This window comes from Syzygium oleosum, unplaced genomic scaffold (genome assembly GCF_021117445.2).
Source record: "Syzygium oleosum isolate NSW1041296 unplaced genomic scaffold, Sole_v2.1 Sole_v2.21, whole genome shotgun sequence".
In the NCBI taxonomy this organism is placed as follows: domain Eukaryota; kingdom Viridiplantae; phylum Streptophyta; class Magnoliopsida; order Myrtales; family Myrtaceae; genus Syzygium; species Syzygium oleosum.
Window position 1 is genome coordinate 548369 of NW_026607505.1, and position 25484 is coordinate 573852.

The following is a 25484-nucleotide window of genomic DNA, read 5'->3' on the forward strand; positions in this document are numbered from 1 at the left end:
TTGAAAGTTCATATTCGTATTATGATAATCATGTGTTGAATTTGACTGCAATTTGGCACAAACCAATAAAATATGTTCTTTCATTTTTAAGGGCAAATAAGTATTGGGGAATTTCAAAGAAGAGTCTTAAGTGGAGCCGTTTTTTCAAAAGAGGATCTAAAGTAAAACTTGTCTAAAATAAAATTGTGAAGTTGCTAATTTAGTTGTAAATAAGATCCTGAGCTCATCGCCAATCAAATCTTTGCTGACCAATGACCCCGACCATATCACGTGCATATTGTATATGTACCTACTACACGTGTGTACGATGCAGATGGAAATTAATGGATCTAATGTGGCAGCATTGTCGATGGATGGGAGAAGAATTTGTGAAGACTACCTTTTCATTAATCAAAGGGAGGCTTGGCATTTTGAAATTTCAACCCATCCCTCAAGGGGTAAAGTCATAAACCAATAACATCAGCAGATCTCCCCCTTTTTGCTTTCCAAGGAGTGATCACGGTTCAATTTGCAAGGTTAAGAGGAGAAAGTGATTTCCTGTGAAATCAAGTTCAGAAGGAGAAGAAAGTGCATCCTCACAGATGAATTTACTAATTTTCCTTTAGCACTTCAACCCTCATAAATTCTAGAAAGTGATTTCCTATAGTAAAACTTGTAAATGAACCAAGAACATGAAAATCTAGTTTTAACGCAATCCCATTCACCAGACTTGAAAACTCAGAGAAACGCATCATTACCTTACTTCCAATTTCTAAGCTGACATATATAATTACATGCAGTTCTCTCTTCAAGATTCAAAAAAATATATTTGCCGGCAATGTCGGAGGAGCCAAAGGATACCAACCGTCAAGGCACTAAGCAAACAATAACTACAAAAAAAATATATACAAGCGAGAAATTTATTCAGTGCCTCACATCTCAGACAGAAGATTGCTAATTTTGCGAAGCTCTTTGAGGGCGGACATGGCAGTCACCTGCCCTTTGCCAACTAATAGATTCTTAGAGAAGTTCTCCGGTGAACCAACTTGACCCCGATCTTGCTGGAAAACTGACTCGATCACCTGCACAAGATCACATGACCATCATAAGTTCGTTTCAACAGCATTTTGGACCCCATAAAACTCATCATAGACATGTCATTTCCAGGAACTAAACAAAACTCAATCAAAAAAAGTATATAGGAAAGTTTTAAGGTCAACAAAGCAGCATTAAAATTGGAACTATGTAGAATCTATTGCCTTGTCAGGCTTCCTTCATCATAGCTCTTGCATTTGTCAAACGAAAAACTTGCTCTTTTATAGGAAATCACAAGATGCTGTACTTAACAGGAGTAATTTGAGTTATAAACCTAGCAGCTGTATCATGCTCAATCTTGCTTCACCCTCATGAAATTCGTCCCATCTTTCTCTCACCTTCAAGCATGCTCTAAAACTAAAGTACTTAGAAGCAGCATACGAGCATAGGCTAGAAAGGCAACAGCTTCACTAAACCATATTTAATTCATTTGGCATGACAAACAAATATAACTTGCAAATCATACGTCTAATAAGTGAGATGTCCGCTCCACAAATTTGTCTTTTCTATGAATGCTATACCTTTTTCTTTCGTTGGATTTGCTACATTTACACAGAGGCGTAGATCAACGAGAAGAAAAGATACCTGAATATGTTCAATCATAGACTGTCCCAGATTCCTCAACGTACCAATCATATTCCCATCGATGGAATCCCCTTTACCGCCACCAGAAGAAATGCTATGATCATTTACAGAATATTCTGCAGCATCGTGATATATGGTTTCAACATCAGTAGATTTTGAAGCCTCAGGACATCCTTCTTTATCAGATGTCTCCTCAGCACTAGCATTCCGTCCGAACTTCCAAAGCCATTGGAATTTACCGGAGAGAGGCCTCCGTTCCTTAACGCCTATTGCAGCTTTTCCTGCTGGATCGTCACTTGGTTCAGATTTTAGAGAGGTGTTGTCAGGAACATCAGAGACAGGAAGAGGCGAATCCTCTGCCGTACAGCCTGTACTTTGCAGTTGATCATCACGTTCATCGAGGGATAAGTTCGAGACAACACTGCTTTTCTCAGAGTCATTCTCATGGTCAATAGGACCACTAAGAGGACTAACTGGGTCAGAGAATATTGAGGAATTCTCTTCGCTCCCGCAATTCGCACTTAAACGTCTCTCCTCATTGGCACAACTAAACTCATTATGGACTTCTGATCTAGCCAAATTATCTTTAACAGAGAGATGATCCTTCTGACCTCCATTTTGATGGCTGCTCCTTTCCTCAGCACCTTCAGAGCCAAGCTGCCGAGACAAATCGTCCAACAAACTACGCCTTACGGATGTCCTAGTAACCTTTTCGATGTTCTCAGCCTTAACTGGAGATGGATCAGACTCCGTTCTGGAAAGACTCAATTTTACTTTCTCAGACCATCCCTTTTTCCTGGTCGAAACTTGTTTCTGTAAACTACCCCGTTTAAGTTCTTCTTCTTTATGCAGATTCCTCCACATCTCTTCCCAGTAGCTATCAGGTACCAAATTTAATGGAGTTCTAGGAGATATAGAGTCGGATGACAGGCTATGGCCTCTACCTACCATTCGCTTACTTTGGACAAAAGCCCCACTGGATGAAGAAGCGGTAGAAGTATTAACTTCCAGAGCGAGGACCTGCAATGACCTCGCCTTCTCTATTAGTTTCATTAGATTGACATTCTGAGGGAAATTCAGCAATTTCTGAAGACAGGAAGTGGCATTCTCAGCAGCAAGCAGGGAAGATCTCAAGCGAAGTATCATAGAAACAGCAATACTAGCAATAAACACTCCTCGTGAAGAACCGAGAATTCTGAAGCTAGATCCTTCATCATCTTCCGCAGTTATGTCCATTTTACTATTGTCTTGTGCAAAAATCTCATCCCAGATTGCCAAAAGGTCTTGGAGTGCAAACTCACGACCAAATAAAACACGCAGCCAACGAAGTGCAAAGTATTGTGGCTCAACCCCCAGCTCAACGAGGTGACTGTGTAAAGATGAATCAACGGCAGATAGCAGATGGTACAGTGCGGCGGAAGCCTCAATGACAGGAGGCAGGCCAGCATTAGACCCACATGCAGGTGAGTGCGCGAAGAAGTCTGCCATGGCTACAGACCCATTGACCCCACTCATCAATGCATCAAACATGCAGTATGCATCATGTTCCATAAATTTTTCAGATAATACAATGCCCAGTTCACCTTCAGCCCCATAGGCATCACTTAACAATATAATCTTCTGCATCTCGGGATCAAGCTCACTGATACTCCTCACCTTGGATGCATTTCCTTGGGAACTTCCATTCTCTAGAGTGTCGGAGAATTTTTTGAAATCAAAATTATATGTAAGATCATTGTCTTGAAATGATAACTCATCAAACTTGTCAGTGAAGTGCTCTTCATAAAGCTCTCTCACTTGAGAGAGTCGTTCAATGTCAACGTGGAGAACATATACCAATGGCGCCAAGAGTTCATGCATCCCTGAAGAAGAAAAAGTGAAACTCAATGCCAATGCCAAATTCAATAAACTTCCTATGTGTGAAATGCCAAAATTTTAAGCATCATCAGATTCATCTAAGATATTCCCTAGACGTACTTTAGATCTATGCCGCTCAGTCATCGAAACAAATAAACAAATGATCGTAACTATCTCTCATGCACAGTATTTACCCTGTCTGTAACCATATTCTGGATGTCTAAGGCACCACAACAATAGTATCCTTCTAAGCATGCCTTGGCATCCCGGTGTCTGAAAGTAACTGCCATCTTCAGGATATAAGCGTAATAAATCTTGATCAACCATCTTCTCCAGCTCAGCATTCCGAAAGAAACGACCCCAGCTGCTGTCTGGCAATGGATAACGAACAGCTTTTCAATAACTTAGCGATGATGTAACTTATCAGGATACACACAATTTGATGTCATCTCCTACAAAAGGTACGACTAGACTAAAGTACAATTTGGAGAAACCGCATTTACCCAAAAAATGGGTGCATGGGACCACGTCATGTTATGTCCAAATTGTCGATTCGATATCCACTAGCTAAATTGTGATTATCCTATTTATGCATTCAAATGTCACCCTTTAACATAAATCTCGAAAGGCAAACCAAGGTCCAAATCCTCAATGTTGTCCACAAAAGGATCCTCCTTTTCTCTATATTTTCTTTGTTCATGTCCTTGAATTGGTTAGAACCTATAAACGAGCAAATTTTACAAGGAATTTCATTGTAGAGTATACAAACAGTTTTTTGCAAGAAGATAAAATGATGAACATATTGAGAAAGGAGCACATCAGTAGGACTAGAATTAACCTGGGTTTTGTGACAATGGATTGTCCATTGCAAGATCAGGTGAATTACTTCCATCCTTTGAAATATGTGGATCCACCAGAAGGCGCCTCCTCAAACTTGCATATCTGAGAGATGTAAGCATAATGAACATAAAGCACTTAATCAAGACCAGACTGCAAAAGTACATCCAAAGTTCTCATCTGATGACTAAAGCTAGCTATAAATTGCATTTAAGCAGCAAGCTTATGATGACGAGGCATTCCTGTAATGCACCCATGCGGACCAGTGACATTAAAAAGTTTTGTGCTTTAAGTGGATAGAATAATAATGTCCAATCAAATCTCTTGACCACCCTGGTGGATTATGCAGCGACACGAAAAATTAAATAAACAAGCAAAGAGTCCTCCACCAAAATTTATTCGAAGATCCAAAATCTAATCCTACATTTTTTCCACTTTTTTACATGAATCCTGGATTTCAACTGTCTGCAGCAAGGCTCTATAGAAAGAGAGATATAGTTGCAGAAGACCCTTTCTATTGTTCAATTTTATCAAGACTGCCGCTTCAACTTATAAGCTTCCTTGGGTTCTTTTGTAGTGGCTCACACTAAACAGGTCTAAGATGACAGGACGTGTTAACCCCCACAAGGCTCCATCACCATAGAAGGGAATTGTAGTCCGTCGACCATAAGCTGGAAAGCAGACGACGGAAACTCAAACCGTCGAAAATCGTGCATGTTTTCATTACTTGCTTAAGGACTTGGGAGATCTATGGACAAAATCACTATCCCATGTGTCAACACGGAGCTAAAACTCGACATTGTTATTGCTCTTCCGTGCGGCGGTTCCACTTACAGAACCGAGATGAATCTTACTCAGCTTCCACACGACGAATTCCTTCCCAAGTCTGATTACAAGCTGAATCCCAATTTGTTCTAGCTATGAAAACAACTTCGGTAAATCTCAAAACAAAAATAAATACATCGTGGGCAAAGGACAATGCATCCCAAGCTCTCCATCACGTTCCAAGAAAAGCCGCACATATCAAATCAATCGAACCAAAGTCAAAGGAGAAGCCCTTGAAGTTACCGTCGCCTAGAATCAGCGGTGGCGCGGCGAAGATCATCGATCGAGGAAGACGGAGCAGCAGGTATAACCCCGAGATCCAAACGCCATTGGACTCCTCTCAAACCCTCGAAACGACGGCGATCCGACGACCCCTCGCTCTCCAACCTCGATGTCGATTCCGACATGCTTCTCGGAACACCCAAAAATCCACCAAACCCAGATAAAATTTCCCGACTTTATCAAAAGAACCGGCAATTTGTCCAATCAAGAAAGGATTACCAAGCGAAAGATTTATAATTTCGCAGAAAAACCAAAAGGGTCGCCGGAGGGGGGGAAGAGAGAGAGAGGAAAGAAAGAGCAGGGATCCAGGAGAAAAGTTGGCGGATGAGGGAACTTGGGTGAAGGTGAAATTTGGAAGAAGCCAACACGAAATGACGAGTTGGACCAAAAGGGAAACAAGAAAACAAATCTGGGAAAAGTCTTGTGGAGGAGAAAGAGAGGGGGAGGAATTACGTCGGCGCTTGGATAATGGTGGAATTGAACGACACTTCCATATTCAACTCCTCCTCCTCCTCCTCCTCCTCTTTCTTCCCTTTATCGTTCTTTCCTCGTCCGACTAAGAGAGAGAAAGGAGGACAATGATTCGTTTGTATGTTGGTGCAGAAAGAGCGAGAGCGAGAGAAGGAGAGGTGGAGGAGGAGAGAGCTTGACCTGTTGGAAGGTAAGGCGAGCTGTCGTCTTCCTTCCTTCCTTACTTCCTTCCTTCCTTTCTTTTAACACCCGCGACGCAATGCGAAGCTCATGGCTCGACAGTGACGCTGCGCTCCCCTCCGTGCGTGGCATATGCGGCCGTGCCCACAGGCGAATATTACCATCTTACTGTCTCGCATGTTTCTGTTGGGGGCTGATGAACGATGATGGCGTTTGCGGCTCCCTGGTCCATCCGCGAATGAATGCTCTCATAAATCTCTGCGATTGCCGTGAGCTGGATTTATCATACGTGCCTCGAAATCTCGACGAACCGGTTTAAGGGGAAGGTTTTAACTTCACGATTTCGCCGGTTCTTGATCCTTAAAAGAGCAAAGTTTTCGGCTCTTTGTTGTCTTATTTCCATTTGTATTCGTGTCCAACTAGTATTGCGCTACACAATCAATGTTGGGTGGATCCGCCGCAGTAAGCTTTCAAAATTCAAAAAACGGATCGTCTTGCGAAAAGAGAAAGCCGGCTCTTCGAGATTTTATCCATGTTATCATATGTTTGTATCATTTTATCTTCGAGATACATGGACGTTATGCTGCTTTTGTGGATATGATCGGCGAGTATATATACCTATATCTTGTGAGTGGGGTCCGATCCGGTGCATACGAATAGAGTTCATGTGGAAAAATAGAGATCAGTTGAACCAAAGATTGATTAGATTGTTATAAGAAAAGTTTCAACTGCTTGATTAACCATGACAGCAAATTTATTTTTTAATTTTTGTCTGTGCATATTCGAAAACTGATAGAAAGGAAATACACACGAATCTATGTCGACTAAAGTAAGCGAGTGGGAAAAAATAAATGAACCTAACATGATGGCTTACATCAACGACGGAAAGTTGAATGTCGCAAATGAGGGGGGAAATGTAGATGAGGAATTTCACCTGTGTATAGTTGAATCTAGAGTAGGCATATCAAATGAGGTAGATATGGTCCAAGACAGCACTCTAGAGATTCCTTCAAGTATTTTTGTCACGATCCCATGATTACCATACTTGCCGGGAACACAACAAAACATATAATTGAGAAATTACATAAAGAAAGAAAGAGCATATTAAACAGTAAATAGGAATAGTATACTCAATAATGCCATATTGATAGAGACAAAACTTCCGGGAAGATGGAGCTTGACCCATGCCGTACAATAAGCCCTAGAGTTTCTTTTCCTTTGTCTTCGAAAATTATATAAAAAAAATAGTGATAATTGGCTCTAAGAAATCATGTTATTAATTGTGTTGGTTTAACTTGCAAGAAACCCCACATTCCTAGCTAAATGTGGGTTTAAAATGATACATGAGTGTAAACATGGAAATCCGTGCCTATCGGGAAAAGCCCAATGAAATTATAAAAGAGTTAATATCCCAAAAAACTTCAAATTAGTACATTTGTGATAAATTTACCCCAAACTAATTTTTTAAACGCTAAAAACTTTAAACTAGTACACCCGTGACAAATTTACCATCTGTTAGTTTCTATTAAATTTTACCGTCAATTTGTTGAGTTAGATGTCACGTGACAGTTGACGGGTGTACTAGTTTGGGGTTTTACCCTCCGTTTGTCACGGTTTGTGATTTTTCGTAGTATTAATATAATTTAACGGAAACTAACAGAGGGTAAATTTATCATAAAAGTAATAATTTGAGATTTTTTGTGGTAAAAAAATTAGTTCGAGGTAAATCTGTCACATGTATACTAGTTTAGGGTTTTTGATGGTCAAAAAATTAGTTTGGGGGTAAATTTATCACATGTGTACCAGTTTAAAGTTTTTGGTGGTATTAACCCATTATAAAAACACGTGTCTGCGAGTTATTAAAATTTTGCCTAATGAAAATGTCCGACTTAAATAGGTATATCGCGTTTTTATGAAATACACTTTATGGACTAGATATGTCACAGAAGTTCATCTCAGCTAAAATTGAATATCTATTGCCATTTTTGGCCGCCGCACACGTATGTCTTTTAATTTTTTGTTCTTTTGGAATTGGGTGATGACTGAACCTAGGTTTAACTATTGACATCATCTCTAAGAAGGGTTTACAGCAAGGCTAGAACCGTGCTAACCCCAACGCTGTAGTGGGAAAACATTGGTAATTTGGTAGGTAGGATGATGTCGTTTTGCAAATAAAGATGACAAATTGACCATGCACTTCATTAATTTAAGGGAATGCTGAGTATGGTCCACACATCATCCCCCGCTCGGTCCCTCCTTTGCTTTGCTCGCCATTAAATGTCAGAAGCACGAATCATTGTGTTGAAGGAAGTGCAAGACCACGATGGGAATTACCAGGATTCCAATGGCTTGGCCCCAGCTATAGAAATAAAAGTTAGCACTGAAAATAGTGACCATCGGAAAGCTCCACGGTGGTGGAGCCACCACTGATGACGACGCGTCGGTCTCTCCTGATCATCTTCCTATTCTATTGTACGATAAAGAAACTAATCTTTGTCTTCACATCGCGTGCGTGAATTTTACACATTACAGGCCTTCAATCACTTAAGGAATCTGGGGACCATTGGCCCTAATTCTAGATGGCTTGTCTCGGTTCAACCGTTCCTAGTGGTTCTCCTTTCCCCCCTCCACTTTGCATCTTAGTGCTTTCCATCGTAAATTAATTTGTGAATCTAAACGTTTTACTCCTCATCTTTCATTATATTTTTTTTGGGTTAATATCACGAAAAATCTCAAATTGGTACATTTATGATAAATTTGCCCAAAACTAAATTTTTTGACCACCAAAAAATCCAAACTGGTACATTTATGACAAATTTACCCTCCGTTAAATTGGATTAATAGCACAAAAAATCACAAACCGGTATATCTGTGACAAACGAAGGATAAGTATATCTATCAACTGCCACGTGTCATCAAACTAAAAAATTTACCGGTAAAATTTAACGAAAATTAACGTAAAGTAAAATTGTCATAAGTGTACCGGTTTGGAGTTTTTTGCGGTTAAAAAATTAATTTTAGATAAATTTATCATAAATATATCAGTTTCAAATTTTTTTTTTAGTAGTAACCCTATTGTTTTTTCGCCTCACGTTGCACCAACAGTCAGCCGCCCCCCTTTACGCTCCTCCCACCCCTTTTTTAAGGCAGCTTCAACATTTCAAACCCTAGAAAGTCAAAAGAAAACACCGCCATCTATTATCAGTGAAAAAGCAATCTGTCATGGTAGAATTCAATGACCAAAGGTCGCCCCCGATACGTTGATTTTGTTTACGCATCTCAGATCCAAGCATTGCATGTTCTCGACGATCGCGCTAGAGATGTGATAAACTAATGGTTTATGGGTGGGATCAACTCATTTCTTTTAGTGCCGTGCCTTTAGTATTTTAAAGGGATCGAATAAACTAAAATCCAAAGCATTAATGGTGATATCAGCTCGTGCGATAATGTTCAATATTCGGATTAGTTTGCTGGACGGTGTGAACCTTACCAAGTCGACAATCTTATTAAAAAAAACCCTTAGCCTAGGAATTACATTATTGTTTGTACTCCGTGAAATCATATAAGTTACGGTTAATACCACGAAAAAAATCCTAAACTAGTACATTTATGATAAATTTACTTAAAAAATAATTTTTTGACCATAAAAAAACTCCGAAATGATACCACGAAAAATCACGAATTGGTACACCTGAGGCAAACAGAGGGTAAAACCCTAAACTAGGTACACCCGTTAACTGTCACGTGTCATCCAACTCAGTAATTCGACCGTAAGATTTTAACGAAAACTAATGCAGAGTGAATTTATCACATGTATATTAATTCGGGATAAATCTATCATAAATGTACCGGTTTAAGATTTTTCGTGGTAAGTTATCACGTTCAACGTTAATTAAAAATTCCGACAAAAACAAAAAAAAAATCAAAAGTGGGGCTGTGGGCGGCGCAAATGATTGGTTGTCGTTCCACGTCGGCTTCCGATCAGCTCGTGATCACGCCCTCACCGAACCTAATTGGTTAATCACACGCAGCCGAAGAAGATTTAACAAGTCAGAGTTGAACGAGTCGCGAGTCTCTCTCTCTTCCACGTCATTCTGCCAATCAGATTTGGCGACTTTTGCTCGGATAGATTTGCACGTCTCTCTCTCCATAAAGCAATAAATTAATTAATGTAACTTATATATATATATATTCTTTAAGCTAAACAAAAATGAAAAAAACGTAGAATTGTCGTCGCGTGCCCACGAGCCAGACAAAACCCGTTACGTATTATTCTAGTTGCGAGCAAATGATGGATCACGGAGTTTTAGAATGAAATCTCCCCATTCACAAGCGCGATCGAGAGACACCCCCAAAAATTCGATAATCTTCTAGGGATTGCCTTGACGTGTCTTCCAATATCTTCGTCCTTCTAATTAATTGGAAAGTCTTGCGGTGCAAGTTAAACCGATCGACTAGTCTCGAGGAGGTGCTTGGTCTAGGAGAGCATCATTCCCAAAATCATTTGAAGGGGCTTTTGGTGAGTGGTCCTAGTCCTACCGTGGTAATGTAAAGATCCTATCAAGAAAGCCATGGGAATAATTGTCCAAAAAGTGTTAAATCTACTGTACGATAATCCGTGCGGGGTTCCCTGGGTTACCAAAAAAAATAAAAAAATAATCAATTTAGTATCAAAATTTTCAGTTTTGCTAATTTGATCATAAACATTTTGACGATTTGCCAGACGCTCAGTGTCCGTATCAGTGATTTTCAGTCAAAATTGGTTGGAATGACTGTATTGGCAAATCGTTAAAAAATTTATGACTAAATTGGTAAAATTGAAAAGTTCGGGACTAAATTGGCCTCCGTACAATATGTTTACAACTTTTTGGGCAATTTTTAAAAAGCCATGAGTAGCAACAAACTCTATATTTGAAACATCGCATTCGATCATCATGCTTGAGTAGAGTATCAACATCTAAATGTTCGAGTCTATTCCGCCACGGATAGTAAATTGCATCGACTCGATTAAATAAAATTCACCTGACAAGCCTTTTCACTTTTAGTATTTTGTCCATGCTTATTGTCCCTCCCTTCTATTTAAGTAGCTGCATGGTTGAAACGTGCGTAGGAGTAAACCTATTAAATGGATGGGTCGGGTCGGGTCGAAAATAGTCCGACCCAAATAGATCCATCTAATCCGTTTTGACCAATTTTCATGTAATGCAAATCTAATGATCCATACCCGACTCAATCCATATCCGTTTCGCTTCATATTGCTAAAACACTTCCATTTTAACTCAATCTAGGAAAACCCACTCGAAGTGCAAGATAAAGTGAGGGCAAGAGAGATGAACTGGGTTTAAATATGTTATAAACTCATTTACGATCAATTTAACACCTACATTATGTTTATACCCATTTATAACATATTTAGTGAATATAACTAACTCATTTATGACCCATTTACTGATATATGATTTAAGAAATGGATTTATGACCTATTTTGACAGGTCTACGTGAGAGTCAGCTTAATTTCTAGCTTTATCATCTACCTTTGGTATTATGTCTCATGTATTTGGACCTCAGCTTGCTTAAAATGCAATAGCAATTATGGATAAGAAAAGAAAAAGAAAAGGCATATCACATCTGAGACCCTATAAAGTGATCCATCGTGGAAGTCTTTGCCCGTGTCAAAATTTGGGTGAGGAATATGTGTTTATGTATTGAATTTGACCACCAATTATTCAATCGGTTATGAACTTATTGTACGGTCATTTCTAAACTTTTTAATTTTACCAATTTAGCTCTAAACATTTGTGCAAAATTTCAATATAGTAATTTTCGGTCAATTTTTATTGTAACGCGACGGTGTGCCACATAGGACCGACGGCGATGACTGGACCGCCAGATCAGCGTTTTCCAACAAAAATTGATCGAAATGATCACGTTGAAATTTTACGCAAAGTTTAAGATTGAATTGGCATTGGTACGATATGTTTAGGACCGATTGGCCAATTTTCCCTCATGTGGGGTGATGTTAGACGGTCATTATTAAATGTCCTAAATATTAATTTGTTTTAAAGTCGTGACAATTCATATCGTTATTGAATTTGTTTGCATTTGCTTTCAATCATGTGCAAAGTTTATGTCTTTTCGTGTTAAAAATGGACAACCTTACTCAAAAAGTGACCACTAACAAGGGCGATCGAGTGCTTGAACAGGAAAAGAACATATAATCAATATCACGAGCATGATTGTGTAAGCTAAGTCGATAAGTGGAGGTCTTGTCTTCATAATGAACTTTGATTGCTTATGCTATTGTTCAGACAAGGAAGGTAATTAAGCAAAATTACGTCAAGTTAAACAGAAGTAGATGATATCGCTTAAGTATAATCATGACGAAGATGATTTTGGGGACATAATGTCGTTCTTTTTCGGGAAAAAACCACCAAAAATCCCAAACTTTGCCATCTGTGACACATTTACCCCGAACTTTTTTTTGTGACACCAAAAATCCCGAACTTTGCTTTTGTGACACATTTACCCCAATGTATTTAGTCCATGGGCATTTTCGTCTTTTCTGCTTTTTCTTTTCTTTTTCTTTTTTTTTTTTTTTCCTTTCCGGCGAGGGGCCTCGCGGCGTCGGGCGAGGGCGCCCTCGCCGGATCCGGCGAGGGGGCCCTCGTCGGCGCCGAGCGAGGGCGGCCTCGCCGGATCCGGCGAGGGCGGCCTCGCCGGCACCGGCGAGGGCGCCCTCGCCGCCGGCTCGGCGAGGTTCGCCCTCGCCGGGCGGACCTCGCCGCGCCGGCGAGGGTCGCCTCGCCGGCGGACCTCGCCGACGCCGGCGAGGTCGCCTCGCGCGGGCGGGCGGCGAGGCGCCCTCGCCCAGGCGAGCGAGGTCGCCCTCGCCGGGAGCGACCCCGCCGGCGAGGGTCGACCTCGCCTCGAGTCGGGCGAGGGCCGACCTCGCCGCCCAGCGAGGGCGACCCTCGCCGGCATCGGCAAGGTTCGCCCTCGCCCGGGCGAGCGAGGGCCGCCCCGCCCAATCTGGGCGAGGTCGACCCCGCCGGCCTCGGGCGAGGGTCGACCTCGCTCGAGTCGGGCGAGGGCCGCCCTCGGCCGGCCCGGGCGAGGGCGACCCTCGCCGGCGTCGGGCGAGGTCCGCCTCGCTGGGCCGGCGAGGGCGGCCCTCGCCGGCTCGGGCGAGGTCGACCTCGCCGGACGCGGCGAGGGTCGACCTCGCCTCGAGTCGAGCGAGGGCCGCCCTCGCCCTTTCCGGCGAGGGGGGACCTCGCCGGATCCGGCGAGGGCAGCCCTCGCCCAACGCCGGCGAGGTGCCCCCTTGCCGGAAAGGGCAAAAAAAGAAAAAAAAAAGAAAAAGCAAAAAAGACGAAAATGCCCATGGACTAAATACATTGGGGTAAATGTGTCACAAAAAGCAAAGTTCGGGATTTTTGGTGTCACAAAAAAAAGTTCGGGATAAATGTGTCACAGATGGCAAAGTTTGGGGTTTTTGGTGGTTTTTTCCCTTCTTTTTCTCGACAATGCAATCTCTTTTTAGTTTTAGCTTTCTTTGGTAGGCAAAAAGATGTTTTCCATGAGCTGCACTAACTGTGTATAGAGTTGCTTTGTTATTGTTACTCTCATTTGTTCATACTTTGCCCTTACGTTGCACATGAGGATTGAGATTATTGAAACTTATCCTTATCTAAATTTAGGTAAATTTACCTTCCTAAAATTTGGACACGTTATCTATCGAGCCTATGGATGGCCCCGATCTACTATCCCTACCCCTACTAGACTTGATTTTGTCTGCAAACTGAAGATGGAGCATCACCAACCCACTCTCGGCCGCGACCTTTGATGCAGACCACCACTAGACCCGCCGTGCTAGTGGGATCTTGCTGGGCTCACCATCGGCCACTCCCCGAGCCCCAAGTCCCAATTGCCCTCTCAATCTTGCTCTGCTCCCTCCGGCCTGTTGTAGGTTGGGTCATGGCTCGTAATGCCAGATCTGACATCGCGGAGCCTAGACCCGACCTCGCCGGGCCGGGGCGACACCCACTTGGTGGCTCGGCTAGCCCCCCACATCCCTTTGCAACCGTCCACCTAGGGGATGAGAGAGGGGCAATGTGGTTGCTTGGCGAGCTCAAAGGTAGTGACAAAAAGGTACAGTTTTAATGGGACAACATTCGAGCTACGACGATGATGAAGACGCGGCTCATGGTGGCTCGGCTGGCCAAGCATGGCTCAATCAATTGGGAAGTTGGAGAGAGAGGTGGAAAAAAAATTGGAGTGTTATTTTTTTTTTTTGGCATATGGGGCTTGGTGTGTTAGTTCTTCAACTGAGTGAGCATATTTTAAAACAAAAGATAAATTCATCACGTAAAGTAATCTTGTCACATCAAAAAGAGAAGTGTAATTTAATTTACTCCCTAATCAACCAAAAAGAAAAGGGAAGATATTCCATGTTCGACATCCTTTTACTACCATCCTAAGAAAGGTATCTTAAATATTAATATAAGGCAAGAGCAACGTTTCATAATCATAATCTCTTGAAATTAGGGTTCTGACTGGCGGTCTTGAGAAGTAGTTTGGAGAAATAAAAAGGTTGCGGAAAAAGAGTATATAAATCAAGAAGGAAGGGTCCACTTCCATCTTGTCTTTTTGACTGAAACAGAGAAAAGTGCCATCTAACATTTCCACCAACCACCCAATTCTCTGTTCAATCTAATAATCAGGAAGATTGGTTGCTACCAATCGCAACTTCAAGCCATGATAAAGAAGCAACCACCGGCTGGTTGGCTTTCAGCTTGCACTTGCTGTTAGATCATAAATGATGTTGATGTCCTGACCGTGTATCATTTATAGTGTCAGGACGCACAACAGTACTCGATATTTTCAATTGAGAAAATCACCAAGAGAAAGTTCAACTTTAAGCTCGTCGATACATCTAATTGGACTCACCTTCAGTCAAAAGTTAAGGTCAACGAGTGATGGACCAATTAGGATCTATATTAGTTGTTTCGCATCACAATGCATCCCAGATGCGAGACTTATTTCAGCAAACATCCTCACACATATACCAAGAGGTCATATGAGAGAAACCAAGGGGTCTCAATGGCAGAAAACGAAGTTTCACCACTATAGTTGCTATTGCTTTTATATTTGCAACCTTCAAAGAAAGCAATTAGAGATGGAACCAAAATTAGATCACGGAGAAGATGCTTTGAAATCTGGGTCAAGATTTGAAGTAACCATGGATCTACTCACCTTCGATGCACCTACCAAGCTACCACCCAGAAAATGCCAACCAACACCGGACAAAGTATACATCATAAGAACTTTATAGACAGAAAAGGGTCAACATAACATTGATGATCAACTCCGGGAAAGTTCCCTGATGACCTTATGGAATTCTAGTCTGAAGATGTCTGACTGACTCGCCAATCGCTGTCGATTGCAAGGTGTAAAATAAGGAGGGCGGCATGGTAATGCGCCGACTATTGATTTAGGGCCATACGACAGCGCCATCGGTAGAAGTGAAGGGTCCACCGCAATGCACCGTCTGTTTTTTTGCCACTCGTTTTTCGCATGCTGCAAATGCTGGTTCACAAAAGTCCCACTTCCGTAGTAGTTGACATTCAGACTTCCATTGGCTGAGGCTTACGCGCACTGTATCGTTCGGTCATGCGCGATTTTTATTTGCCGACCATTTGCAATGTCCTTGTTCTCACATGGATGATGATGATGGGTGAGACGAAGGTGAAGCTCGTCCTAGGACGGTTTTGGTCCAACGTCGGAAGCCCAACAGGGGCATTTGATCTTGGGCCGTGAATGCGAAGAGAAGGATCCGAATCAAGTCATCTTGGGCCAAATTCTAAAGAGGACAACACTTTCAAGATGCAGCAATAACAACTGCGGCTTCACATCCCCACGGTACGCGACTAACGAGAACATTTCAGGTACTTCGTCACGTCTTCTTCGCTCTTTGCGTCTTGCCCCTGTTTCTGCTTGCTTGTTGTTGCCCGCTTCTTTTATCCCGCGAGCGATCTTCTGGCATTTACGTATTGTCAGCTCCCACAAACCGTGTGCTTGTTTGGGTGTCCTCGATTCTTTTATGTCGCGCTTGTTTACAATGAACGAATGTTTGCACGGTAGCTGTTTGACGAAATGCTTATTTGCGCGCGGCCTCCCTCTCTAAATTTGTTTCGAAAGTGGGTTCAATTTTAAGTCTTCGTTCGCGCTGACCGTGGGTTCTATTGATCACTTCGTGCTTGTATTTCATCATCAGAATGCAGGGATTTTGACTAAAAGCTCGTCAAAATCGTGGGGACAATCTGAAACCTTGGGATTAACTTACGGTTGACTGATAGGCCAGGGAGTATGTGTATAGGTAGCACATTTCCTTGTTATAATGGCCATCGGTATAAGTCTGTTGATTGATGAGCATATAGTTTTCAAGAAGCGAAGCTCTTGTTTTGCTCATACCAGAGACTTGCAGTCACTGACTACTCTAGGATATAATAATGTAGCTGAGACTTGGGGTTGGTGGCTTGAAGAGCTGAATGCTTTAGCAAGTGGGTGGGGCTTTGGGTTGAAATTTGTTGGTGTGATTTCCGTGTGAGTTTGTAATGATGGATGGCGTGATCTCTGATGTTAAACTTATTCCTTTGACACTTTATACATATCCTACACTAATAACACAAGCACCCAGGTGTTCTATTTCCTACTTTTTATGCGACATATCGATCTCTTGATTCTTGAACTTATAGTGATGAAATCTCCCTCATAAGAACATAATAACTTATTGTGGACTCATTGTGATGCAGCATTTGAGGCCTTCAACACAACAATTAGGAAGAAAAATTGAAGCCACTGGAAGGTGGATCTGGTTCATTTAAAACTTAAATGGGTGAACATTCAGTTTTTGATAGGATGATGTGTAATCTTCGTGCAACATGCAAGTATGGACATCATCCTCTCTCTTTACATCATTCTCTACATTTGGATATTGAGTCTATGAGAAATTAATAATGCACTATTTCGCATATTTGCGAAACCTCCAATAGAGACACCCTCAATTTAAACCCCACTTGGCAGCGGTTTTCTATCTAAGCATATTTTGTATGTGCTATATCTATTTAGCGAGCATTCTTTTTATTTAAGAATGGTGACAGTGAAGAACTAGATAATCTTGATAATGGCGCTTGACATAATGAAGACTTACGGTTAAAAGTTTTCAGAGCGTAAATGCTCAAGCAGGATTATGATTTTTCAGCACCATTTTTTCACGCCTGGCCTTTGAAACTCCTTTCTGATCAAACATCTTGTCGATGGATCTCATTATCGGTTCTTATTTTTCTATAACAAAACTTCCATAGATACTATACTGGTTATCCAAAGGATCTTGGACCGTCACGTTTGATACATTTTACGTCAGAACGTGAGTTTGTGCAATGTCTTCATCAAGGCCATCCGGTGGTTGTGGCATTCACAATCAGGTATCTTGTTATTTCTGCCTCTTTCATTTTTCTCCTCCTCGACATTTTTCCCCCATGGTTGTGACCATACAGATAATACAGAGGTAATTACACAAAGCATCTGGACAAAGTACTGGAGGAAGCAGCTGTTAATTTTCATCCTCATGTGAAATTTATGAGGGTAAGACAGTTTTTAACTTATGAGCAGTGAACATGTTAGCAAATAGGTCAATTTTGTAATGTTTCCTTTAGTTGGCTGCTCTACATTAATATAGATACTGTTTCTTTGGAACTTTTGATGTTCCAGCTTTCCTTGGTTGTTCAGTGCCAGTTTTTGGAAATTAGTCTTTATGATGAAGAATTAGCTTGATATGCATCTGTTTCTTGTGCACACTTTTCAGGTGGAGTGTCCAAAATTTCCTGGGTTCTGTATATCACGGCAGAAGAAGGAATATCCATTTATTGAGATATTTCATAGTCCTGAACAGGCAAGAGGAATATTACTTTGTCACATAAATTTGTCATTTTTCTATCTCATTTCTACTGCATTATTGCCGCCTCTCTACTTGGGTTTTTTATGTGTTATTTTCTCCTTGTTAAGATGGAGAAATATTTCAAAACCGAGACCACTCAATGAGCACCTTTTATCCGGAAGTTTTCAGAAGCATTGGTGATCATGTTGGGATTACTCATTCACCCAGGATCGCTACATTATCCATAAAACTTGGACCCTTTTTTTTCTTTTTTCCGTTTTCCTTTGTTCGTTTCCAAAAAAATGTATATTTTTGTTTGCAATGCACAACTGAAACTGCAATATGCAGATGGGGCTCACATATTTCACTATCAACTGAAACTGCTTCTTGATGTTTTGGTGAAGCAGGCTTCTAATCAGGGAAGAATTGCTGATCCTAATATTACAAAGTACTCTGTCAAGGTTCTACCCGTAAGTTTGAAGTTTGTTTGAGGTGTAACATAAGTGAAGTGATGGGTTGCTTAAGTTGATGTCATGCATATTGCTTTTATAATTAAATTACAGTTAGGACAACCTTTCACTTATAGCATATTAGCTTTTCATCCACTACATTTTCAGAATAAAATGGAAACCACTTGGAATAAGTGAGTGTCAAACCTGCTCGTAGTTGGGCTAGTGGATGTGGTCTCCAAATGCTTAGAAACTTCGAAAGAATCTGGTTGTCATAATATCGTCTTTTGCCTTTGCTTTAAGTGTTTCCTGATTCTATCCTTCTCCTTTTCTTCTTCCCAGTTCAATTATGACCAAAGTGTGTACGGGTTCAGAGAATATTTCAAGCGCCATGGAATAAAGTCATCAGATCCCGTTTAAACGAGTATGGGGCAACTTAGGTAATCAAGGCAGCCAGTCCACTTGTAGAGAATGATTAAACTTTCTGTACATTTTGGGTGCTCCCCCTTGTGTTCGTGACTTAGCCATATCTGAAGCACGATGAATCTATTGATAAATACTTCAAATTCTCTGGTTATACTGTTTAGTCCTAGTTAACAGGCTATTAAGTTCAGATCTTTAAATGATTGCGTAAACAGTGCACTGTGGCATTGAATATTATTGTCAAGGAATGTGGAAGCGACATGCTTAAGCTTTTGGTTGGGTTATTTGACAGAAATTCAGACTTTTGAATGAGAAACAGGGTTTTTTTTCCCTCGTGTGTTTCCCCATTTAAGTAGCTGAAGGAACCCAGGGGCAATAAGTCTTACCAATTTTGTTATGTAGGATGAAAATTTCCTTCCACTACCATAAGTAGCTAAACAACCCCACCAAAGGTCTAAGAAGATTGTGGGTGGTACGCTGAAATTCTGGTCTTTAAACTAATTTGTTGCAACCGTTTTGCATTCCAGTTATGAAATGTCGGTTTCTTTTTCTTGTTTTAGTTCACAAATTCAATTCGTATTAGGAAAAATCAATCTAGATAACCTTGCATGGACCATGCTGTGAGGTTCAGTGGTTGGCAAGTTTGGAAATTGAGCTATGGAACTCACTGTCATCACTTCACTGCGGCAGTTGTGGTTGATTAGAACTTAGGTTGTACTGAAGCCCTTAAAGTTGTTGTGGTTGATTGGAACTTAAGCTTTACGGCAAGGCCTACCATTTTGAGCATATTACCATGCTAACAGTTGTATCACAGTGGCTAAATCTGGTTGGCATGCTGTCTGGTTTTGCACTTCAATTTCCACCAGCTAAAAACTGTTAATGATGTTATCCATTCTGGGCCAGCGATGCTAAGAAATAATTGCATCTACCACCACCAACCAATGGATAAAGAGAAGTCGACCAAAACACTGAAATGCCAAAGTAGATACAATAGTTTCTTTTTTACTTTATCTTTCGCCATATATGTAAGAGTTCATGGCATATTTAGCAAGAGTTCTTTCAGTCCTAGAAGGAATCACATGATGTAACTTTACATTACGCAAAACATCATATTGGTCTTATCAAAAGATGACTATCTTCAACAACCCCGATTTTTTTTTTTGGTCGAAACAATCCTGATTTCACTTGAGAATCAATAACCTCTCATGCAGCTTTTTGTACACGTCTTAGGTATCAGCAACTTTGATGTGACATCATATCGTGATCATAGCTAAATCCACCAGTAAACCAGCAATCCTCGCTTTTCTGTAATAATGTACACACACGAAAGTGCGAGCTAACATTGGCCAAAGATGAAAGCTGGGGTATGATGTATACTCTATACACCTAAAATCTCTATAAGCAAGACTTAAAGGCAACTCGAGGGTCAAAAGTGAACAAATCCATGATTTTGTGTCCCAAACTTTTGTTTCTGTTCTAACTGTACTAATAATTCAACTCCAATTTCTTTCCCCAAGCGAGAGTTCATTGTCACGTGCCGCATCATCACACGACTGTCTACTGTCGGGAGTACTTCTCCTGCAAATCCGATTCGCTTCTCCTATTAAATGACCTCTCTCCAATGGTATCCAAAACTGGCCTCCATGATTTAGCACCTACGGACCTCTGAGTCTGCCCTGCCACTGCGGCATCTGCACTGAATAACCTCGTCGGGCTCCGGCCCGGCGAACTAGAAGACGCACTCGAACTCCATGATGGACCCGAAGTCAAATTCCGACCGGGCGAGTTCCACATTGGACTAGGATCGATGCTCTGAGCTGGAGAACTCTGCCCAGGACTAGCGCCATTCAGTCTCCCTGGGCTAGCTTTTGCTTTCACCATGAGTTTCCTCGCCAATGCAGACAAGTCCATGGGAGACAGGTCGGCCTGAAGAGCGGAGTAGGGAAGCAAGAAGTAGATGCGGCCTGGCTCGAGCGCGACGTGCGGCTTCATGGGCTTCGACCCGGCCGAGATGAGCTGAGCCGGGGTGCACAAGAAATGCTCGGGCGGCTTGCCCGTGACCTCACCCACCGTGATGGGCTCCTCAAAGTCTTCAACGTAGCCATTCCAATGCACCACCCGGACGCTCTTTTTCTTGCACGTAGGTAATTTTACTGATGATGATCCGCATGGAGCGCAATTACCCATAATCTCTCCTTGATTGCTACGTTACCCTTCAATCAAATTTGCTGAGAGAAGAAACAAGAGATGAACGTGGGATTCATTGGAATTAGAAAATGAGGAGCGGTGTTTTAATAACATGAACATGCGTGCCCGGCCAAGTTGCTGATGGCTACTTGCAAGGAGATAAAGACAGAAAAGAGGGCTTCTTCTTGTGTTGTGACATTTATGTTTTGTGCATTATGGAATTGCCTGAAGAGTAGACTTTGTGGGAGTTGCATAGGCGATATCAGTGGGACGGCTTTTATGCGGGGCCAAGGGCTGGTCGCTGGCCAACTACTTGAGTAAATGTCGTTGGAGGTTAGTTCCAAATCTGCGGGACAAGTGTCTGCTATTGATTTCTTCTCCCATTGGCAAAGCCGTAGTGTGCACCATAATGCAGGCTCGATCTACTTCGCGGTTCACATTTGAAGTTGGTCATGTTATTTGACAAAGTCGTTCTCTATCCTGCCTTTGAGCATTTCTATATTCCAAATTGTTCTCAATATGGTCACCAATTGGAGGACCACATCAGATCACATTTAAAAAGGTATGCAACTTTCTCACGTTTTTATAATGCCTATCACATCATATGGTGGCAAGCCTAAGAAGCGGAACTGGGCGTACCTCATTTTTGCTTTCGGCAAATTGGATCTATGAGATTTTATGAGATCATTGTCAACTGTTCTAAAAATTTAAACTTTTAGACGAATGCATGGTTTGATATTTAAAATTTTTAATAATCCATGTTAGGCGTAGGCTGGATTTCAGCCTAAACTTGAAAATATATAATTGGAGAAGCAAATATGGGCTTGAAAGATTTGAACCGAGTATCTCTTGATCCTATATTATGTGAGATTATGTGAGGTTATTGTCAACTATTCCGAAAACTTAAATGTCATCGTTCAAAATTCTCGTGCACAAAAAGAAAACTACAAAAAAGCATCGGCCATCTCTCACATGCTCCATTATATCGATGGTAAAGAATTTGAGTCTTCATAAATGGACAGCATGCCGGTTACTGCGAAACAGAAAGGACTTCATCCCGACAACTCATCGTTGTTACGTTGCGACTGCAAGAAGCTAAAAACCATGAAGGTTGTGTCAAGTTGTGTCGGCTGATGCGACCCACTATTTCCTTTGTAGAAGACGATGCCGATTCTACTCGGAAACCATGGTTTTTACTTTCGGGTTTCGTTCGTGTCATCAACAGTGTCCATCCAACTTGTTTATGGCGCCCCATCAATTAATATCTCCACCCATAAGCTGTTGTGATTATCTTTACCCTTTGTCGGTTTCTTGATCTGGTAAACTCTCAAGTGGGAAAGCATGGCAACCAGCTCGTTGGTGATTGGAGGGCCATGGAGTTTTTGTATAGAATTTTTAGGTCATGAGGCATTCTTGGCCCACTTGGGGGGAAACCAATTTCAGGAAATGGAAAAGAAAGAAATTATTTAAGGGGTCGTTCGTTATCACATTATGGAAAATGATAAAAGAAAAATATCCATTCAATCTGATCAGAAGACAAACTTTAATTCTTATTACGCTTTTCATACGGGGCAGCTCTCAAAAGGACTTCATTAGTGCTTATACAAGGTGTTATACTGATTGTCAGATTACAACCCAGTCAAATTGTTTGCACTTTGTCGAAGTTTTCATTGAGAAACAAGAATGATGATACCTTGTCGGTGAAAACAAGATACATGATTGTGTAAACGTGTTAGTCTTTTACGAGGTATGCTTGTCGTTTCTACCTTTTACCTATTATTAATAGGTGAACCTCCTAGTGAAAAGTTGCATTTATTTATCTGATGAAATTAGCTACCGTTGATTTCTAATTTCCATATTTGAGTTGCATTTAATACTGGACAAACGGGGACGTTCATCCTGGTCCAAACATGAATTAGTGATGGTTTCTTCTTGGTGGTGGGAGATAAGTTTCTCCCTCAGAAAGTCATTTTACTCTAGAGATCGAATGCAGTATCAATTATTACTAAATAATAGCTTATGTTTACAACATAAATCACGAAATAGCACTCACTCGATCCAGAGGGTCACAATCTATCCTTTCAATGAAGAGCTTCTTTTCTAGAGTGTCATACCCGATATTATGGTACTGTTGTGCTAACACTCCAATTAGAGACAATCCCTGAAGTCTGAGATCCGATTCAACCACTGTCATGCAAAACATATTTGGCTTCACTTGGAGGAACATGTCGTTGATGTCCAGGACTAGTTCGGCCCCGTCGAAATGAAACTTCACGACTGGAAACTGTTGTAGATCCTTCTGCATGGTCCCCACATAGCATAAGAACTCCGGATCATGCCCGTATTTCTCCCGACGAAGGCGTGGGTCCAGCAATCTTTGAACTTCATTATGCAGTGGGACATACCCATGTCCGTTCAGCCATGTCAGTCCTGATTCTGAGTCTAAAGTAACTCCGCCATGTCCCCAAGGGTCCCTTTTGACTGCTCCGGGATCGATCTTTAGCCTTGTCTCTCCGACGCTTATGTCTTGGAGGTTCACGTAATACTGACCCCCATACATGTCGAGGGTTGTGGAATTGCCTTCGAGCACTGAATCATCCCCGAGGACCAATTGATTATACTGATACTGTGGGTCATGTATGTCGCCTATGCAGATGGAAAATTTCGAAACTACCTGTGGAATAAGAGATGAGTAATAATGGTAACTTAACCCTAATATGCCAGTTCCTTGCCCATCAACGCTGCCACTATTCTCATGACCGCACCCGATCACTCTAATTGGTATTACCATTGTTCCCTCATCAGATGTCTCGAAAGTCATTTTTTCAGATGCAAGGTTACCGCGTGTGCCGGTTCCGTCAACATATGTATAACTGTAAGTACAATATTCTTTATTGCGATCACACTCGCCTGTAGAGAGATCACATGCAGTGGAGTTGCAACGTATGTTGGAGTACGATGAGGATTTGGCGGGATCGAAGAGAGGTAGAGATTGTTTAAAGAAGGAGATGCAAGGTATGCACTGAAACCATAAGAGGCTGCTTCCAGTGTCGATGAGTAAGAGCTGTGGTGCTGGTGGTGTGCCGATGGATATTTTCACGAGGAACGTGACTCCTCTGGTATCGGCAATAAGATTGGCACGGAAAGCGTAGTCATGTGGACCAGCAACTCGTTTGCTCAAGGAGCGAATGCGCGCAATTGAAGCATTAATGGCACGTTCAACTAAATCATAAGCGGTGGCGTTCAGGTTGTAATGAGGAGAATGAATGGAATCTGGGTGGATAAGTGTCATGGCCAATCGCGGAGGTTTCATGGGGTTTGTCTTGGAAGCACCATCAGTTAAGGATGATGATGAGACGATATTGATTACACAAACCAGAAGGACAACACCACGGGGCGATAATGTCAGTTTAAGAGCCATTTGGCAGATTCCGCCTCTCTTAAACGAGGTTTACCCCGGTGGCCACCCTTCTCACTTGAGAAAAAGGAGGTGGGGAGTTCGAATCCCCACCTTTGCAGGGGGTAGGGGTGGGGCCGCGTAGTTTAAGATGTGGGTTTCGACGCTCACGCCCTGCAATAGATGGGGCGTAAGTCTGAGTGTGTATCGTGAGTGAGAGATAGAATAGGACCGACCAAAAAAAAAAAAAAACGAGGTTGAAATGATATTGACAGAGCAGGTCTTGCTTTATATATGTGTGCTTAATGGAATTGCAATTAATTTATGGGTCCATTTGTGGCAAATTGTTAAATGAGGACCCTAGCATTACTCCTTTCTTTCTTCTTGATATTCGTTGCATTGGCATTAACTCAATTGTCCATCCAAATAAGAAGCGGATTACCAAAAAACTTCTAAACCTATTATATGGATGTAAATTCAGTTTTAAACTTTTCAATTTGACAAATTTAATACTAAACTTTTTAACAATTTGCCAGTGTAGCCCTTTTGGCTAATTTTGGCCGGAAATCATTGGCATGGATATTGGCCGTTTTATGTAACACGAATAGCGCTTATGTAAATGATTTTTGCAATTTTTACAAGAAGTTTCTAAATTTTTTTCTTTTTTTCCTTTCCTTTTTCTATTTCCCTTTGCTGGTCGCCGGGGCCTCGGCCAGCACCGGCGAGGGCTGGGACGCTTGCCAGACGCGAATGAGGGTGGCCCTCGCCAGATCCGGCGATTCAATGAAGAAGGAAGAACAAGACAGCAAACTACGCTCGTGAGACTTGTTCCCTGTTTTGCTTGCCAACTTGTAACTCCAGAGTTCTAGATGACATGGCACATGGCTGTAGCCCAACTTTAGTTAAAAGAAACAATAAGGGCCCGTTTGGCAACGTGCCAAACAGTAAAAATTTTCTGTTCTTTTGTTCCCAGAAATAG

At 41.6% G+C, this 25484-nt stretch overlaps 4 protein-coding genes across 7 annotated transcripts; 1 reads left to right on the plus strand and 3 right to left on the minus strand.

Annotated features, from left to right (window-relative positions):
* Positions 1-680: 680 nt before the first annotated feature.
* Positions 681-6430, minus strand: LOC115677355 (uncharacterized). Its single transcript, XM_030600509.2, has 5 exons — positions 5422-6430; positions 4355-4458; positions 3711-3887; positions 1660-3521; positions 681-1061 (listed from the first exon to the last, which is right to left on the minus strand). Exons 1-5 carry the CDS (start codon positions 5583-5585, stop codon positions 912-914), a joined length of 2457 nt encoding a protein of 818 aa, XP_030456369.1. The 5' UTR covers positions 5586-6430; the 3' UTR covers positions 681-911.
* A 9356-nt stretch (positions 6431-15786) lies between these two features.
* Positions 15787-19251, plus strand: LOC115677503 (uncharacterized). 4 transcript variants are annotated; one of them, XM_030600678.2, is made up of 7 exons: positions 15787-16058; positions 16926-17060; positions 17478-17597; positions 17679-17757; positions 17978-18064; positions 18457-18519; positions 18841-19251. In XM_030600678.2, exons 2-7 carry the CDS (start codon positions 17005-17007, stop codon positions 18916-18918), a joined length of 483 nt encoding a protein of 160 aa, XP_030456538.1. In that variant the 5' UTR covers positions 15787-16058; positions 16926-17004; the 3' UTR covers positions 18919-19251. The 4 variants fall into 4 exon arrangements, with proteins under 4 accessions (XP_030456538.1, XP_056177049.1, XP_056177051.1 ...); XM_056321074.1 differs by having other exon boundaries at positions 15787-16032; XM_056321076.1 differs by having other exon boundaries at positions 16047-16160.
* A 1227-nt stretch (positions 19252-20478) lies between these two features.
* On the minus strand, positions 20479-21108 carry LOC115677292 (uncharacterized). The gene has a single exon (XM_030600420.1). The coding sequence runs from the start codon at positions 21106-21108 to the stop codon at positions 20479-20481; it is 630 nt and encodes a 209-aa protein (XP_030456280.1).
* Positions 21109-23143: 2035 nt separating this feature from the next.
* On the minus strand, positions 23144-24529 carry LOC115677291 (aspartic proteinase CDR1-like). The gene has a single exon (XM_030600419.1). The coding sequence runs from the start codon at positions 24527-24529 to the stop codon at positions 23144-23146; it is 1386 nt and encodes a 461-aa protein (XP_030456279.1).
* Between the last annotated feature and the right edge of the window lie 955 nt (positions 24530-25484).

Bases quoted from the DNA above. Each gene is read 5' to 3' on its own strand.
- LOC115677355 (XM_030600509.2), bottom strand. From the start codon at position 5,585: ATGTCGGAATCGACATCGAGGTTGGAGAGCGAGGGGTCGTCGGATCGC. The intron at 3,522-3,710 runs GTAAATACTGTG...TTTCTTCTTCAG, and splicing joins AGAATATGGTTACAGACAGG to GGATGCATGAACTCTTGGCG. The intron at 1,062-1,659 runs GTATCTTTTCTT...GATCTTGTGCAG, and splicing joins CTATGATTGAACATATTCAG to GTGATCGAGTCAGTTTTCCA.
- LOC115677503 (XM_030600678.2), top strand. From the start codon at position 17,005: ATGGGTGAACATTCAGTTTTTGATAGGATGATGTGTAATCTTCGTGCA. The intron at 17,061-17,477 runs GTATGGACATCA...AAACTTCCATAG, and splicing joins AATCTTCGTGCAACATGCAA to ATACTATACTGGTTATCCAA. The intron at 17,758-17,977 runs GTAAGACAGTTT...CACACTTTTCAG, and splicing joins CTCATGTGAAATTTATGAGG to GTGGAGTGTCCAAAATTTCC.
- LOC115677292 (XM_030600420.1), bottom strand. From the start codon at position 21,108: ATGGGTAATTGCGCTCCATGCGGATCATCATCAGTAAAATTACCTACG.
- LOC115677291 (XM_030600419.1), bottom strand. From the start codon at position 24,529: ATGGCTCTTAAACTGACATTATCGCCCCGTGGTGTTGTCCTTCTGGTT.